This window comes from Scomber scombrus, chromosome 20 (genome assembly GCF_963691925.1).
Source record: "Scomber scombrus chromosome 20, fScoSco1.1, whole genome shotgun sequence".
Classification (NCBI taxonomy): Eukaryota; Metazoa; Chordata; class Actinopteri; order Scombriformes; family Scombridae; genus Scomber; species Scomber scombrus.
In genome coordinates, this window is record NC_084989.1 from 9,152,195 (window position 1) to 9,170,687 (window position 18,493).

Genomic DNA, 18,493 nt, shown 5'->3' on the forward strand with positions numbered 1-18,493 from the left:
ATGACAAAAAAACCCCTGAGTATAGATTTTTAAAAATAAGGGTACATTTGACTTTAAACATTAAACTGTCTCATTTTTTCTTCACTTGAGCATACAGGTTCTCTGGACTGTCAGTAGTCTGTGTTAAGCTGTTTGTTGGTTCAGACACTTTGATCTGGGCATACACCGTATCCTGCTGCTGTATGCTGTCCTGTACTGAGGATGGTTCAGATCTCGATTTGTGGAATTCAATCTCTCCATAATGGATGTTTTCTCCTCCTTCCTCTTCTTTTTCTTCTTCTGCTTTACTGGCTGGCTCTTCGACAGCCAGCTTGTCACCTGTTTGACCCTGCAAAAAATGTACCAATTTCATTCAATATCTGACTTGGCTCCCACTTAAAGCAGCAAAGATCAGAACAACCTGCTGTTACTGTAAATAGCAATAAAACATAATATGTTGTGTCCCAAAAAAAGCTAAAAGATCAATTTTCAACTCTTTTGTGCATTGTAAAGTCTTGGAGAGTAAATACTCAAAATCTTTTACCACAAAAGGTTGCTAATAGGATGTTTATCGTGTTTTCAAACTTCAAACTTTTCCCACCTGAGTTTGTTGTGAAGTAGGATTTATCGACTGGGAATACCTCAAAGACACAAGAATGCTGTAAATAAAGGAAACATCTTGATTATGACATGGTGATTGGTGATGAAAATGAAGTACAGAAGTACACAGTTTATAAAGTTTGGTCACAAAGGTGACCTGAACAAAGGTAGGATATTGTAACCTTAGCACTGTAAGCGCAGATCCCAGCAGATCCCCCTACTAGACTCTATGGGTAATACTTCTCTAATCACACGCATGCAATCACCCCCTGAAATTACAAGCCCTCAGTTAATGTGTGTCTCACATATGTATATAAAGCAGTGTCTTACTGCTGCTAACTAGGCTGTCCAGTAAATACTCAAGTGGCAAGTGTAGGAGTGGCAAGATCCATAAGTAGAGGTCTACTTAAGTCTGCCTGTGCTTATAGAACAACAATGACATAATCTTCATAACGTTCACTCCGTCTGACATAGGCTCTGCCCTCTACTGGACTTGATTAGTACAGTAGGCAGATCCTGATGAATGTTTGCCCTGCCGTGACACGTCATCAGACTGCCTCACTGAGCCCAATCAGCTATAGGTTATTTGCTTTGGCTCTCCTACTACTTCATAAACCCAGCTGCTTCAGAGCATTAGAGGGCCCAGCCCAGTAGCATGAACCTGAACTGGATGAAACAATGGTGTCACCTTACAGGGGTTACAGGTCCTGACAGCCTGCACACCCCACTCCCCAAGTCATCTTGTATCATGGGAGAATGCAGGTGTATAATTACCTGGAGAGTGGGTCAGGTCTCCCATAGCTTAAACACACACCACCCTTTTCTCATGGCCCAAGTCACACCTATGTGCATGGACTTTAAAAAGGAGCCCATCATGAGAGATAGAACCTTATCAACAAACAAGGCATAGATCAAGATGTTGTCATGCATATGTCCTTGACACTTATCCCACTAAACACGGCCATACATGCTGCTACATGTGGTGTACAGTACATGTGGATTGCATTCAGACCAGTTGGGGGATCCTTACCTGCAATCACAAAGCCAACTACCTAGGTGCTTTGATGGGGCTTTACCAGCCACTCCCTCTCAATAGCCCACAATGAGCTGTTCAGTGCACCAAAAGGGAGTGGCACATTCAACATAAGTGATCCCTATGAGCCTCTGGAGCGCTTCTCATGGCCTCCTGCCATGAGCACCAATGACTGCATGACAGTCAAAGCTGTCACTACCACTCTCACGCTGCAGTCTGAAGACAGCTTGTCATATAGCCTTAGTCTAGGTTATTTTTCTAACAGACAGAAGAGAGGCAGGGGTCCCAGCTGAACAAGTGCTTCCTGCATTATGTAGCCTACAGTATGTGAACAGCTGGATGAAGCAGCTTGAGCTGCTATGTGGAACATAGCCTGCACTGATCTAATGCTTCCTCCCCCGCTGGTGCCACTGACTTTGCCTGAGCAAAACCCAGCTTCTGCGGGGTCTGACTGCACTATGACTTGCTTCAGCCTGGGCTGCTCCGTCTGTCGTGAGAGGGCCGGTGATGCAGTGTCTCTGTAGAAGTGTTGTCGGAGATGGCTAAGGCAGTGGGGGTTTGTGGTGCTCTGTCCTGCCTGTGAGCTCTCCTCCTTGCTGTGGCATTGCAGCAATGCACTTTGTCTACTCTCATTGTGCTTTCTCCTCTTCCAGGCTCTTGGATGTTGGAAGCAAGGGGCTTTTAAGTAAGGAGTGTGGTGTGTTGTCTTTCATTTTCTTTCATGACACGCTACCTCAGATCCAAGCATTAATTAAATGAATTAAAATGAGCAACTTCTGCTAAATTATGCTAACAGGACATCATGATCAAGAAACATTAAACTCCTTAAAAGATTATGACTCTATCTGTCAATCAACACCCACAGTGCAGAGAAGTCTAAAAATCTTATTAATGGATCAAAGATTTCCAAATGTACCACCAGCACACTTGATTGAGACCTCAATGACTCGATAAAAACCATTGATGCAGTATTTCTAGACTGAAGTGGGCTCTTTTTAAATGGGAGTGTTTTGGATCCAGGGATTTTTTTGGAGCCAGTGATCGTCAGTGGTATTGCACTTTAAGGTACTTCCACATTGGCTTCAGCCTTAAAATACTACTTGATCATATCCCTATCTCTCTCTCCCTGTGTTTCCCATCTCTCTCCACTGACTGTCAAAAAAGGGCAACAAACCCCCCACCCCCTTAAATAAAAGGGGACCCGCTTGTAGAAACATGTCTCCATAACTATTAAAGGCCCCAAACTCCAGGAGACACCTTCTAAGACCATCTGCAAATGTGAAAACTAAACTTTACGGACAGAGAGTGACACCCTTGCACAAACTTGACTCTACATCTTCTTCTTCACTCAGTTTCTTTCCAAACATTCAGCACAACATCCTGTGGTCTACAGTGACCTCTAGTGGGTAAATAGTAACTAAATACACACAGTATATTTGTGGATAACTTGTGTCCAACTTTTTGTGCCAAAATGTACATCATAAAGATCCTTGAAATGGCATATACTCTTTCTTCTTCATTAAATCCAGAATATATAAATATGCAAATATACATTTTTTTCATTTCAGACATTTAACTGCTGAGTAAAGAGGGGCTTGAAGTAATGTTATTTTTGGGAGGATTGTAATTAATTAAAGAGAAAGTTTTAATACTGTCGTTACAGAAATGCTCTCATTTCTCCTTAAGGTGTCTGTACAATGAGAGCCAGGGTGTCATATTGTATGGTGAAGTTAATAATAAAGTTGTTTTTGGTTGCTGTTTTTTTTTTTTTTTTTTTTTTACAAAGTCAAGGGATAAGGAGGTTTAGGACTGCCAGATCACAAAATCATCTGGTGCTTCATCTTGAATGTGGCTGCAGCTGAAATTCCAGAGCCAGAAAATGAGTTATGTTATCTGCTATAATTTGTGATACTTACGACACACAAACAACCAGGCAGATGAGTACGATGATCCCAATGATTCCTCCAAGAACTGCCCCCCACTGAAAAGACATTTCTGGTTCTGCTCATAAACACAAAAGCAATATAAGTGATTACACAGAATTAAAGGTTGAATGTGGACATATCACAGCTGGTGTACCCATTTTTGAAGTCCCACAGTAGAGTGGATTAAAAACATTTACCTTTAATAGTCAGATGGATCTCTGATGACATCTGATTACCAACATTATTTGTGGCCAAACAGTAATAAACTCCTCCATCTGTCACATTGAAGCTGTAGAAGTCTCCTTCAGATACTTTCATGGGTCCATCTTTGTTGATCTTGAACCAGGTGAAGTTGGCGGCAGGCTTGGCTCTGCTGGAGCAGGTCAGGTTCACCCAGCTACCTGGTGACACCAAACCTGATGGACTGATCATTGCTGAGGTGTTTTTAGGAGCATCTGAGGAAAATGTGACAGATTATTTTTATTCATTAAAAATCAGCTGATATCCCATGAATCATCATGTGCTGACAGGATCCAATAACAAACTCTGGTTGTCTTACATGAAACATTGAGAGTCACTTTTCCCTCTGCTGACTTAACATTTTGTCCTTCATTCACAGAGTAGATGGAAGAACAGGTGATGGTGTATCCGTCCTGCTTGTCAGACAGAGTGATGGTCTTCTGGATTTTAGTGGTAAAGGTTCGATCTGTGTTCTCGTCTATTTTGTTGTGAGCGTCTTGTTGGAGATTCCAGGTGAGTTTAGGAGGGGAGTGTGTACAGGGAGTGAAAGCTGAGCAGGTTATAGTGACAGACTCCCTCTCCTTCAGCTCACCTGGGATTTCAATTGTGGGGCTCGGAGGAGAATCTGTGGTTTAAAATCAAAAATACTTTACACCACATTACAACGTTATTTTGCAGCTAAACTGAAAATAATTAAATGTTTTCCCCTAATTTTTACCAATTTGTAAAAACCACACTGAGTATTGTGAACATTCATTGAGACACTGACTGTCAGCAAAAAACAGTAGACGATGACAATTTTGTGACTCTCACTGTATAGTTGTGCAGAAAGTTAAGAAAAGAAATTAAGAACTTGTGTCTGTCGGAATCAGCAATTTAAGCAAACTAAGACTAATTTTGTCCATTCATGAATATGGAGGAGTAAAAATAACTTCACTGATTTCCCTTTTCAAGCAAAAACAGTAAATGACAAAAGTTAGGGACTTTTACTGTATAGTCATGAAGTTTTGTTTCAAATTAATAAATATTCAGGTATTATTCGGCTGTGAGTCAGGACATTCAAACCAGTGACTATCTATTATCAGACTGGTTTTTCTCACATTTCACCACAGCTGAGTTTACTTTGTAATCTTCATCACATATTTAATATCACAGTAAGGTTAGGACCATGGTGTTTGCTGTTCAGACCAAAGCTGCAACTGATTTCCTCTTTATTTTAAACAACGACATGATTGAAAAAACAGAACTCTCTTACCTGTGACTGTTATTTGAAGAGGATCACAAACAGCTGTTGCCAAGAATGGCCTGTTCTCAATTCTGAAGTAGTATCTGTCTGTATATGTTGTGATTAAATTGGAAAATAGAGTGGTGCAGTTTTTCTCATTCAGGTTTCCAGTAATGTTCATTGGATGGGTGTTAACAGCCTGACTACTTCTGAAAATTTCATTCTCTCTCTTATGACCTTTTTTCATCCATATTCCAATTGTTTGTCTGCTGCCATCAAATTCTTCTGCTACTCCAGCACTAAAGTTACATGGGATCTGCAAACAAGATCCACTCAGTGCTTCCATCTTCCGCGGTGCAGTGATGAAGAGGGCTGAATCTTCAGGACAAGCAGCCAAAGCACCTGTGAGATCAGATCATCATTAACATAAAGTAGAAAAATGTCCATGATGAGATGGTTCATGATACAATAAATACACTTCAGCAGCTGTATGTTGCATGTTTTTCTGTCTTATAACAATTTAAAATAAAACATTTGACTTTGCAGTCAGGATGTGAACAGTTGTAAGAAGTAGCTGATCTTTCTGCTTTGTTTCAGACTGTAAATGATTTGAGTAATGTCTCCAAATAAAAGTGAGTGAACAAACACCTCACCTGGAAGAAAGAAGACACTCAGTAACATGTTGACTGCCAACATATTTGTAGACAGGGCTGCCATCAAATTCATCACCTGGATTTACAAACACAGTTACATTTCATTCTTTAAATATCATGTTATTGAGCTTTCAAAGCCAAGTAAAGAAGTAGCCACTGATTTCTTCAGGTTAAGCTCAAACCAGAACAAATAAAATATGTACCATGTCTTAGTACTGTTTGTGAAGAATATTAAAATTATCTAAATCTTTGGATTAAGCTAAAAAGCAAAATGAGTAAAAAAAAAAATTTTTTAAAAAGAAAGAAAAAAATATTGCCTTACCAATCACTACTTACTTACACTGAAAATGGTTCACTGTGAGATTTGCTGCAACTGACCAAATGGACAACTTCCCTCTTGATATTTACATGGATTAGAGTCAGCTTCCTATTTTTTAAGACTACTAATGACAGAGCAGGTCCAGTTGGTGTGGATTACCTATACTGTATTTGCCTTACATTCATAGGCGCTCCAGTTATCAATCAACCTATTCAAATGTGTTCATTTAAAGGCAAACAGTGCTGTTTCACAAAAGCCTTCATCTCATGTGTTTCATAACATAGTTTATTTTTATAGACTAGGATATATACCCAGTGCAAAACGGTTTAATGGGAAATACTGACAGTGAGTGCAATAGTATTTATTGGACATCTCATTTATGGACTTTTTATTGTTTTAATTGTTCCATATATTCTTTTCCACTTTACTGACCACTCACCATTGTGTCCTATTTAGGACCAGTGTAAACTCTGTACTGAGGTACATTTGTGTATTTTTTATGGGTCTGTCCGGTGTCTTGTACATATGGAGATTATGTATCAACTGTATATTGTATGTACCTTGTATTTTATATACAGCTGAATGCAATGCTAGAACTCCAGTTCTAAAGTCTTTACACTGGCTCCCAGTCAGCTATAGAATAGATTTTAAAGTTCTGCTACTGGTCTACAAATCACTGAATGGTTTACGTCCAGAATACATGAATGACATGTTAGTAGAATATAAACCCAGTAGAGCTCTGAGATCTACTGACTCAGGTCAGATAGTGGAGCCTAGAGTTCAGACTAAACATGGTGAAGCAGCTTTAAGCTGTTATGCTGCACACAACTGGAACAAACTACCAGCAGAATTGAAATCAACCCCAACTGTGAACATTTTTAAATCCAGGTTAAAAGCACTTCTCTTCTCCTGTGCTTATGATTGAGATCTTTTAAAGCACTTTAATTGTAATCTTTCATTTGCACTGTATGTCCTTTTTTTTTTGTTGTTGAAGCAAATCAGTATTTTATGCAGCAACCTTATATTTAATGCTCTATTTTAGTATTTTATTTCTATTTCTATCTCTTTCCATTTTTCTGTACTTTGTTTTTATTTTATTTTTTATTATTACATAATAATACATAATTGTATGTTTTAATGGTTTTTTTTTTTGTTGTTGTTTTTATTTTGTACCACTGAGACATACCACTGGACCTGTCTATTCTGTAGTGTCATGTTTAGGGGGAATATAAGGTATTAAAAGTCCTTTGACTCCTTAAAGGTACCGTACAGTACGGCGGCTTTTATCTTTGATTGTGCCGAAACAACAGATCCAGGATTCGTAGTGACGACTACGTCTAAAGAGAAAGATTAGCTAATCATGGGAAATACAGGAAACAAGTCCAGAGAGCCAGAGGGCCATCTGGTACAGTACATGATAAGGATCTATGGAAGAGATAGTGTTAGGTGGTTGTCCGTTTGGTCGAAAATTGAATTTGAATTGAATTTCTATGTTTTCACTATTATTGGGTTTCATTTTTATTTCTCAAATTGCATGTTTTTATGTTTTTTTATTTCCAATTCATTCTTACTGTTAAATGTTTGTTTTATGTAAAGCACATTGAGTTGCCATTGTGTATGAAATGCGCTATATGAATAAAGCTGCCTTGCCTTGCCTTGCCTTGCCTTGAGCCAAGATAAATTTCCCCTGGGGACAATTAAGTGTATATTATCTTATTTTATTTTATCTTATCTTATCTTATCTTTAAAAGGCTTATGCAGTTACGTGATGCCAAAACAATACATCCAGCCTCTATGTTGCCCACATGGTGCAGCCTAATGGTTAAATATTGTAAGCTATAACCAGTCAGTCTGATCACTGCAGCAGCCCATTTCATGTCGTCATCCATGAGCCCTGCACACAACATGAAATGCTAATAGGTCACATGAAGTATCTGAATTGCCACTCATATGATAATATGATAATAAATAAAACATAAACCATCACACACACTTCCTCATTAAATGTTTATTATAGTTCAGCACAGTTTAGGATGGATCAGACTTTACATTTAAAGTTACGTAATTTTCTTCTCTTGGCCATATCATTTTGCTGTATTTTTGCTTTGTTCGTTATTATAATTGAGACAGATTAAATTTTCTCATTGCCTTGAAATCGTAGGGTAAACATTGTGTTGCTGTGTTCTTAACATTTTTTCTAGAATTTAGATCCTGTTTCCTGTTTTTGTGTTTCAAAATCTTACATTTCAATTGTTGTATTGTCTTCCCCACATACATCAAGCCAGATGTGCATTTCAGTATGAAAACAACCTCACTTTACATTAAAGGTCTGTCTTGATCAGGGAAGCCTGAACCCTTTAGTGTGGATTGTGTCATTTCAATGAGTGCATGGCCAACAAGGAGGAATTCAGGCTAACTGTTCAGGACCTTAAATGTAAAGGGAAGTATCACTTGTGCCACCAATGGGGGTTTTTACATGCTGAAATGTCAGTTGCTTGATGAATGAGGGGAAGACAAAGCAACAATCGAAAATTCAGATTTCAGAGCACAAAAGCACTTTTAGGAAACAGGATCTAATTTCTCGTGTAGCAAAACATTTCTAGAATCCAGACACAACAGTTGTAGTCTACGCTTTCTAGGCATTGAGAAAGTGAATTACAATAAGCGAGATGTCTCACTTTGTCTGCTAAACCAAACCCCAAGACTTCTTTTTTATTTATTTGTTCATTTATATATTTGATTAGTTTACACATGATACAGATTATACACATATAGGCAAAATGAAATGTGATGGAGACGTGCCAAAAACCCTCAGGGGGGCTTATTCTAGGCACTCTCCTCACAACAGAAACAATTCCAGTTGGTTTGTGTTTGGAACCAAATTCAGCATTTAAATATCAAATGAGATGATGCAAAAACTGAGTGCAGTTTTACTTCCTGTTTTACATGTCATCACCTTTAATTTTCTTTTTAAAAGTATAATGTATTTATTGATGTCATATTTGCTTCTAAGCATAATATAAATTGTATCCTTTTTTAAAAATGTTATTAAATTGTATGATTTAATGTTTACAAAAGATGTGTACAATGTTGGATCAAAAAAACCAAATTGACATTATGTATTTTCATTAGCTGTGTGCCATGGCTATTATTAAAATGCAATGAAAAAAATAAATTAAAATGCTGAAACAATGCTTCATATTGGGATAAGACATGTCCATACACTTATTTTTTCCTCACTTCAGCATAGAGGTCAGCAGTCTGTGTTAAGTTTGGTGGCTCAGACACTTTGATCTGTGCATACGTTGTATCCTGCTGCTGTCCACTGTCCTGCACTGAGGATGGTTCAGGTCTCTGCTTGGAGAAGACGATTTCTCCATATTTGATGTCTTCTTCTGTTGTTCTGACTGGTTCTTGAAGAGGCGGCTGTTCCACTGGTAGACTCTGTGAAAAATGGACCAAACAAAAAATACTGTGAGGAGCTAGAGGACTTAACATTAATCCACTTCCTCAAATTCACCTCATTCTTCCACTCAGCTCCCACTAATATAATAAAGTGAAGATGTTCTTACAGGAACATTGTTAATCACAAGCTTTTCCTTCACATTGTGGAACATGACAGGGTTGTCCTGTTAACCCCTTCTCTTTACTCTATCCCTCTATCCCCTGGCTCAATCCATTAAAGAAAGTGACACAATATCTCCCATAAGGATAGACCAATCTGGACAGTGTTTTTTCATCATATGCAGATGATTGGATTATTTTTATTTCCAATATTCGACATCATTACTGAAGTTCCTAAAACTCTTTGATTTATCCAGAGAGCTGGTGGGAAACAAAATATTGGAAAAAAGTATGGTCCAATTTTTTTAGGAATGCTCACTGATCAAAGATTTTGCACTCATGTTACATCAACATGGTCAGAGTTATTAAGATCTATGATATTACCCAATCCCTAGCTTTATTGAGCCAGCAGCCAGCCACAAGATCACAAAATAATTAAAGTGAATGTCATCAGAATAAATCTGCTATTATTGGACGTAGCAACAGAACATCGTGATTTTGTGCACAAAAATGTTGAAAAGTAATCAGCAATTATGCATTTGCATTTGTACATGCAACAGTGGATTGTTCATGTGGATTACTGACTGAATGTTTCGCAATATTTTCTGTTTTTTCACATTCAATCACTTAACTGTTAAATCCAGTCTAAATATTAAATATGAATAATATAAAACAAGATCAGAACACAATTCTGTATTGAACATTTCAATATTTCTCACCTGTGTCTGTTGTGAAGGTGGATGCCTAAACTTGAACTGCCTGGAAGACATAAAACATAATAACAATAAATACATAACAGCAAGTTTATAAAAGTAAATAAAAGTAAAGAGTAAAGACTCTTAAATGATATTTTATGTAACTTGTAAGTAAGGTATCTTCAATTGCATTCCAAAATCATAACAGATATCCAATAATTTGCATAATTTAGACACTTAGGCGTGTTGTCAGATATTGGAACCTCGTGTAGTGTTATTTTACATACAAGTGAAAATCTGTTTTCTGACTGTGCAAAATGTGACTTTGTAGCAGCATGTGAACCCAACAATAGTGACCCAAATATAGAACCCCCATAGAACTCCACAAATACATTTCCAATAACATAGAAAGTCCTATAATTAAAACAGACTGCCAGATTCTCACCTATGTTTAAGACATTGTTCAAAATGGAAATATCAACCATATCAAAGTAAAATGTAAAAAATCTAATACTAACAATGAACCAAAAACATTAAAAAAAATTTTTAAAAAAAAGAACAGAAATAACAGTTTGGAGTGAATAAATAATTCCATTACATTGTTACACTTAGTTTTTATTCTGGATGTCACATTGATTTGAAATACTTACCAAATTACCACGACCAAACCAATGAGCAAGATCCCTCCAATGATCCCTCCAACAACTGGTCCCCACTGTGCAGGGCTATGAGGCTGTTTTACTTCTACAGAAACAAAATAAATTGTAAGTAAGAATAGTTATAATCGTCTTATATTTTTGACCTGTTGTTTTCTGTTCTTTCAATCAAGGCTGCTGTCATTCACAAATCTCTGTCCTATCAACAACCATTTTATCTGTATATATATTGTATTTAACTTTCCAAATTCCCACTATTGGATACTGTACGGTCCTGCATTTACCTTTAATAGTCAGATGGATCTGTGATGACGACTGATTACCAACATCATTTGAGGCCACACAGTAATAATTTCCTCCATCTGTCACATTGAATCTGTAAAAGTCTATTTCAGACACTTTCATGAGTCCATCTTTGTTGATCTTGAACCAGGTGAAGTTGGCGGCAGGCTTGGCTCTGCTGGAGCAGGTCAGGTTCACCCAGCTACCTGGTGACACCAAACCTGATGGACTGATCATTGCTGAGGTGTCTTTAGGAGCATCTGAGGAAAATGTGACAGATTATTTTTAATCATTAAAAATCAGCTGATATCTCATGAATCATCATGTGCTGACAGGATCCAATAACAAACTCTGGTTGTCTTACATGAAACATTGAGAGTCACTTTTCCCTCTGCTGACTTAACATTTTGTCCTTCATTCACAGAGTAGATGGAAGAACAGGTGATGGTGTATCCGTCCTGCTTGTCAGACAGAGTGATAGTCTTCTGGATTTTAGTGGTAAAGGTTCGATCTGTGTTCTCCTCTATTTTGTTGTGAGCGTCTTGTTGGAGATTCCAGGTGAGTTTAGGAGGGGAGTGTGGACAGGGAGTGAAAGCTGAGCAGGTTATAGTGACAGACTCCTTCTCCTTCAGCTCACCTGAGATTTCAATTGTGGGGCTTGGAGGAGAATCTGTGGTTTAAAATCAAACACACACTTTATACTATACATCAGTGTTACTTATTTTACAGCTAAACTGAAAAAAATCAACATTTCATCATAACTCCATTGGTAAAAACCACATTGAGTATTGTGAACATTCATTGAGACAGTAACTGTCACAATCAGCAATTAAAGCAAACTAAGACTAATTTTGTCCATCCATGAATATGGAGGAGTGAAAATGACTTCACAGATTTCCTTTTTCAAGCAAAAACAGTAGATCACGAAAATTTCAGATTAATAAATATTTTCAGGTATTTTCAGCTGTGAGTCAGGACATTCAAACCAATGACTATCTGTTTACAGACTGTTTTTTCTCACATTTCACCACATCTGAGTTTACTTTGTAATCTTCATCACATATTTAATATCACAGTAAGGTTAGGACCATGGTGTTTGCTGTTCAGACCAAAGCTGCAACTGATTTCCTTTTTAATTTAAACAACGATATGACTGAAAAAACAAAACTATCTTACCTGTGACTGTTATTTGAAGAGGATCACAATCGGCTGTTGCCAGGAATGGCCTGTTCTCAATTCTGAAGAAGTATTTGTCTGTATATGTTGTGTTTAAATTGGAAAATAGAGTGGTGCAGTTTGTCTCATTCAGGTTTCCAGTTATTTTCATTGGATAGGGGTTAACAGTCTGACTACTGTTGAAAATCACATTTTCTGGATAGGTGCCAAAACTGAGATGACTTTTAATCCACACTCCAAAGGTTTGTCTGCTGCCATCAAATTCTCTTGCTACTTTAGCGCTAAAGTTACACGGGATCTGCAAACAAGATCCACTCAGTGCTTCCATCTTCAGCGGTGCAGTGATGAAGAGGGCTGGATGTTTGAGACAAGCAGCCAAAGCACCTGTGAGATCAGATCATCATTAACATAAAGTAGAAAAATGTCCATGATGAGATGGTTCATGATACAATAAATACACTTCAGCAGCTGTATGTTGCATGTTTTTCTGTCTTGTAACAATTTTAAAATAAAACATTTGACTTTGCAGTCAGGATGTGAACAGTTGTAAGAAGTAGCTGATCTTGCTTCTTTCTTTCAGACTGTAAATGATTTGAGTAATGTCTCCAAATAAAAGTGAGTGAACAAACAGCTCACCTGGAAGAAAGAAGACACTCAGTAACATGTTGACTGCCAACATATTTGTAGACAGAGCTGCCATCAATCTTATCACCTGGATTTACAAACACAGTTACATTTCATTCTTTAAATATCATGCTATTGAGCTTCCAAAGCCAAGTGAAGAAGTAGCCACTGATCTTGTGAGGTTAAGTTCAAACCAGAAGAAATAAAATATAAAGCATGTTTTAGCGCTGTTTGTGAAGAATATTAAAATAATCTAACTGGATTAAGCTAAAAAGCAAAATGAGTTTAAAAAAAAAAAAAAAAAAAAGAAAAAAAGATTCCCTTACCAATCAAGCCACATCAAACACGATCTTGCACTAAAATTGAGATTTACTGCAACTGACAAAATGAACAACTTCTCACTTGATATTCATATGAATTCAAGTGAACTTCCTATTTTTCAAGACTACTGGTGACAGAGCAGGTCCAGTTGGTGTGGGTTAAATTACTGCATTTGCTTTACATGCATAGACTCTCCAGTTATCAATTAACTCCTTCAAATGTGTTCATGTAAAAGCAAACAGTGCTGTTTCACTAAAGCCTTCATGATTTGTGTTTCAAAACTAGAAAAACACTTTGATCAAACCATTAAACCACATTTGGTCATGCGCAATACACAGTTGTTCATTCAAACTAACTATTTCATACGATCTCCCATTGTTTCAGCTTCCTCCTGTCTGCCTGTCAGTCACATGTTCAGTCTCTTTGCTCTTCCTAAATTTGCCAGTCTTCTTTATTTGGTAATCTTTTAATCTAAGGTTACAAAGAAATGCAGCAATACAACCATCATAACAACATAGTGAAAATAGCAACTACAATGATTTGGGGGAAAGAACAATTCCCATCCATTCTTTCTGTGTAGGGGGAGACATCAGACAAGCACACAGAATACTAAGAGTGCAATCACATATGTTATACCCTGATCATTAAATGGTAGATGCTCTAGTCAAACAGTTACAATGTGAAGCAGGGAGGTTAGTCATCAGGGTTTTAAACTGACCATAGGTTGGTAGGTTATTCCAAGAATTTGGTGCACTGATGGAAAAGGCTGATTTTCCAAACCTTAAGACCTTAAACATAAGCCAGTCATGTGTGCGAGTTTGATACATTGCAAGGTTCCAATCCAGCATCACTGATGGTGTGTGGTAGTTTTCCAGGCAGGGCTTTAAAGATAAATAAATAGCAATGATTATTACACCATTCTGCTAAATAAAACCCACCCACTTCATCATATAATACACAATGATGTATACTGTTTCTGTAAAAGAAGAGATTACTGACAACATTTTGTATTTGATGTTTGAATGTAAATTTCTCATCAAGCCAGAGGCAACAGTATCTATATGGAGTAACTCTATCAATGTTTGATCTGTTTGTAGTGGAAATATGCAAATGACTTCTATCAATATCTGTCTGTCTCAGGTAAACAGCATACATTTAGTTTTATCTGTGTTTAGCATCAATTTAAGGTTTCTTAAAGCTCCTTGTAGAGCATTAAAGGGAAGTTGCAGGTCCTGGTGGCTTGTTGTACAGAATCGGTGATCAAATACACAGTAGTGTCATTATATACATAAAGATGGTATTGACAGCCATTCAGTAAAGAGGCAGTGTCATTTCTGTAAATGGTGAAGAGGAATATATGCTGCCATTGTCATCCATGAGTCCTGAAAAAGTGTCTTATAACAAGAAGCAGAAGCACACACTTTTCATTGTAAACACATGACTTCAAAACACAAAATGTAATGCTAATAGGTCACACAAAGTATCTGAACTGCCATTCATATCATAATGAATGAAAACATAAACCATCACACACTTCCTCATTGAATGTTTATATGAATAGTACTGTGTTTCATTTCTATTTTGTAATTCTCAGTGTTTTGCTTCACCCTTATCAGCTGAATCCTCTCATTTCTCATTAAATCTTTTAGAGCCCTTGATTCCAGGTGAAATATTTTAATGTTTTTGAGGAATTCAACAGAGAGCAGAAACATCCTGCTGAACTAGTCTGCAAAGAAGCATTTAATCCACTTTTACTTTTTACTCTAAAGGCATCAAATTTATATGGCTAATCCTTCCTGTCAGTGAAAATGTTTTTTCAATTTTAAATTCTTAAAGAACTGAAATAAATAAATGAATGTATCAAAATCATTACAGGAGTATACTGAAAGAAATGATAAGCCTTTAGATAGCACTTCAGTTACAGACTCAGTTAACTCACATTTAGACAAACTGACTAACAAGTCTACTGTTCTAATCTCTTCAGACTTGAGAAACTGCCTTAAATTCTCCTTTATATTCCTGCACTCATTGCAATAAGATAGCCTGTACTAAAGAGTTCAGGTTCTCTATTCAGGACAAACCTTTCATGTAAAGGGAAGTATCACTTGTGCCACCAGTGGGGTTTTTTACATGCTGAAATGTCAGTGGCTGGATGTTTGGGAAGGAAGCAAAGCAACAGTTGAAAATTCCGGTTTCAGAGCACAAAGCACTTTTATGAAACAGGATGGTATTTCTCCTGTAGCAAAGCATTTTTAGAACCCAGCCACAAAATGTCCAGTCTATGCTTTCAAGGCATTGAGAAAGTGAATTACAATAAGGGAGGTGGCAATCTAACTTGAATCTATTGCTTTTGAAATGTAAAGCCCTCTGAATACATAAATTAAACACACAATCACCACATGGTCTGAATGCAGCAATGGTGTTTTCTTACAAGCTAAGTTTAACTATCTTTATTTAGCTTTAAAACAATTTGTTGGAAGTTGTACTGGAATTCATTTTTTTGATTGTTCTTTTGGTTGGGTCATTTTGTTTGGATTTAACCACAAGATGGTGCTATACTATGTAAATCAAACATGGGTAACAATAGAGTTGACAAAGATGAAGGCTTAATTAAGGATTATGTTATTAACCGACTGAAAGCCTGTATCCATGGGGCTCTACTGGAAATAAATGATTTGAATGGGTGATGGCTATGTAAACATATAAGCTAAAAACAAAAAAAGACTTAAGTTAAATCAGACAATACCATAACTGCAATTTCTCTTGATTTATTTATTTCAGGTGCCTTATTGAACAGGTTTGACTGCCCACAGGGTTGTGTGAAAATACATTTATTTAATTTATTTTTAGATTCCCTCTGTTGCTGACAACCGCCTTACTCTACCAAATATTGCCACAAAGAATTGTGTCACATGACAAAAAGAAAGTTCACCCAAACTACTTCTAAATAAATACCTCAAACACATAACAGTCATAATACTGTTTCAAAGTGATCATTTGCAGGGGACATCATTAACGTGTGCCCTGTTTTATGTGCCATCACCTTCTATTAAAAAAGTCACAATTTGTATAATGTATTTAATGCTGTTATCTTTGCTTATGAGTACATTTTGTCTTTTTTAAAAGAGCCCTAACCCTAACCCTTGTGATAAAAAAATCCAATTAAAATGACTTATTTTCACTAGCTGCATGCCATGCCTGTTATTAAAATGCAATGAATAAATGCTGAAGGCTGAAACAATTCTTCATTTTCACTTAATCAACAATTAAAAGGTAAATGCACATAATTTGGGATCTATATACACCACACATACTGCCAAAACTTGAAAAACCATGTAGAGGTTTTGAGTTTCATTGTCCTAATAACAACAACAATAACAATAATAATAACATAAACGATAATAAAAATAAAAATAACAATAATAACATCAACAACAACAACAATAATAATAATAATAATAATAATAATAATAACAATAATAATAATAATAATAATAATAATAACAATAATCATAACATAAACAATAATAATAATAATAATACAAATAATAATAATAATATCAAATTATTTTTTCCTCACTTCAGCATAGAGGTCAGCAGTCTGTGTTAAGTTTGGTGGCTCAGACACTTTGATCTGTGCATACGTTGTATCCTGCTGCTGCCCACTGTCCTGCACTGAGGATGGTTCAGGTCTCCGCTTGGAGAAAACGATTTCTCCATATTTGATGTCTTCTTCTGTTGTTCTGACTGGTTCTTGAAGAGGCGGCTGATCCACTGGTAGACTCTGTGAAAAATGGACCAAACAAGACATGCTGTGAGGAGCTAGAGGACAGAACATTAATACACTTCATTCTTCCACTCAGCTCCCACTAATATAATAAAGTGAAGATGAAGAAAACAGGTTTATTTCATAAAACATCTCTATTATGGAATAATTATCACCTCCATTCAGGTGGGGAACTTTTTACATTCCCCTGATAGGTTAATACATGTGTCTCCATTTTCAGCAATATTTTTAACAACGCTGGACTCCGTTCATTCCAAAATATTAAAGAGCAATATGATTTATCAGGCACTTTAGGCACCTCTAAGCTGTCTGCAATGAAGACATATGTGGTGCCCTGGGACAGGCCTCTGCCAGAGTACCCCATGGAGGCGTGGACTGGTCCCAGATAGGATTCTCAAAGGACAGTGACATGTATTTATAACTCTCTGCTTGATTGTTCTATTAAGACTGTAGCTGCATCCATAAGGGACTAGCTAAAAAAGAAGGGCTTCCCACCCTCCCACATGCATCTATACCCCAGTAATAGAGGTTGTCAGAATAATCTATTCTTATTGGACATAGCAACAGAAAACCCAAAAACACTGAAAAATAATCAGCAATACTCTTGTACATTTGCATTTTTTACATGCAACAGTGGATTGTTCATGTAGATTACTAACAGGATGTTTCACAGTATTTCCTGTGTTTTTTCATAAGTGTTAAGTCCAGTCTAAATATTAAAGATGCATTCACTATGAATAATATGAAACATGATCACAACACAATTCTGTATTGTATATTTCAGTATTTCTCACCTGTGTCTGTTGTGAAGTTGGATGCCTAAACTTGAACTGCCTGGAAAACATATAACATAATAACAATAAATACATTACAGCAAGTTTATAAAAGTAAATAAAAGTTTGCCAAATGCATAAAGACTCTTAACTTATATTTTATGTAACTGGTAAGTGAGGTTTCTTCTATAAAATTCCAAAATCATAACAGATATCCAATCATTTGCATAATTTAGACACTTAGGCGTGTTGTCAGATATTGAGAAACAATAAAAAGAGAATAGTGTCATTTTACATACAGGCTAAAATATGTTTTCTGCCTGTGCAAAATTAGATTTTGTGGCAGCATGTGAACCCAACAATAGTGACCCAAATATACAACCCCCATAGAACTCCACAAATACTTTTCCAATAACACAAAAAGTCCTATAATTAAAACAGACTGCAAGATTCTCACCTATGTTTAAGACATTCGGTCTAACAATGAACCAGAAACATTCAAAATAAGAACAGAAATAACAGTTTGGAGTGAAATAAATCATTTCATTATATTGTTACACTTAGTTTTTAATCTGGATGTCACATTGATTTAAAATACTTACCAAATTACCACGACCAAACCAATGAGCAAGATCCCACCA

General features: G+C 36.6%; 1 protein-coding gene and 1 long non-coding RNA gene across 2 annotated transcripts; both read right to left on the reverse strand.

The window, feature by feature from the left end:
* Nucleotides 1–70: 70 nt before the first annotated feature.
* Nucleotides 71–15,943, reverse strand: LOC134002631 (B-cell receptor CD22-like). The gene is made up of 10 exons (XM_062441974.1): nt 15,923–15,943; nt 12,984–13,059; nt 12,348–12,731; nt 11,536–11,841; nt 11,174–11,431; nt 4,097–4,402; nt 3,735–3,992; nt 3,529–3,613; nt 2,028–2,268; nt 71–328 (listed from the first exon to the last, which is right to left on the reverse strand). Exons 1-10 carry the CDS (start codon nt 15,941–15,943, stop codon nt 71–73), a joined length of 2,193 nt encoding a protein of 730 aa, XP_062297958.1.
* Nucleotides 15,944–16,947: 1,004 nt separating this feature from the next.
* LOC134002361 (uncharacterized) lies at nt 16,948–18,491 on the reverse strand. Its single transcript, XR_009927594.1, has 3 exons — nt 18,455–18,491; nt 17,874–17,913; nt 16,948–17,076 (listed from the first exon to the last, which is right to left on the reverse strand). It is a non-coding gene; the product is annotated as an uncharacterized LOC134002361 (long non-coding RNA).
* Between the last annotated feature and the right edge of the window lie 2 nt (nt 18,492–18,493).

What these genes read in the sequence shown, in the direction of transcription:
- LOC134002631 (XM_062441974.1), bottom strand. Translation starts at nt 15,943, where the DNA reads ATGGATACAGGCTTTCAGTCG. An exon ending in TGGATACAGGCTTTCAGTCG is followed by an intron (nt 13,060 to 15,922) that starts GTTAATAACATA and finishes TTGTAAATCCAG; the next exon opens with GTGATAAGATTGATGGCAGC. An exon ending in GATCCATCTGACTATTAAAG is followed by an intron (nt 3,614 to 3,734) that starts GTAAATGTTTTT and finishes GTTTATGAGCAG; the next exon opens with AACCAGAAATGTCTTTTCAG.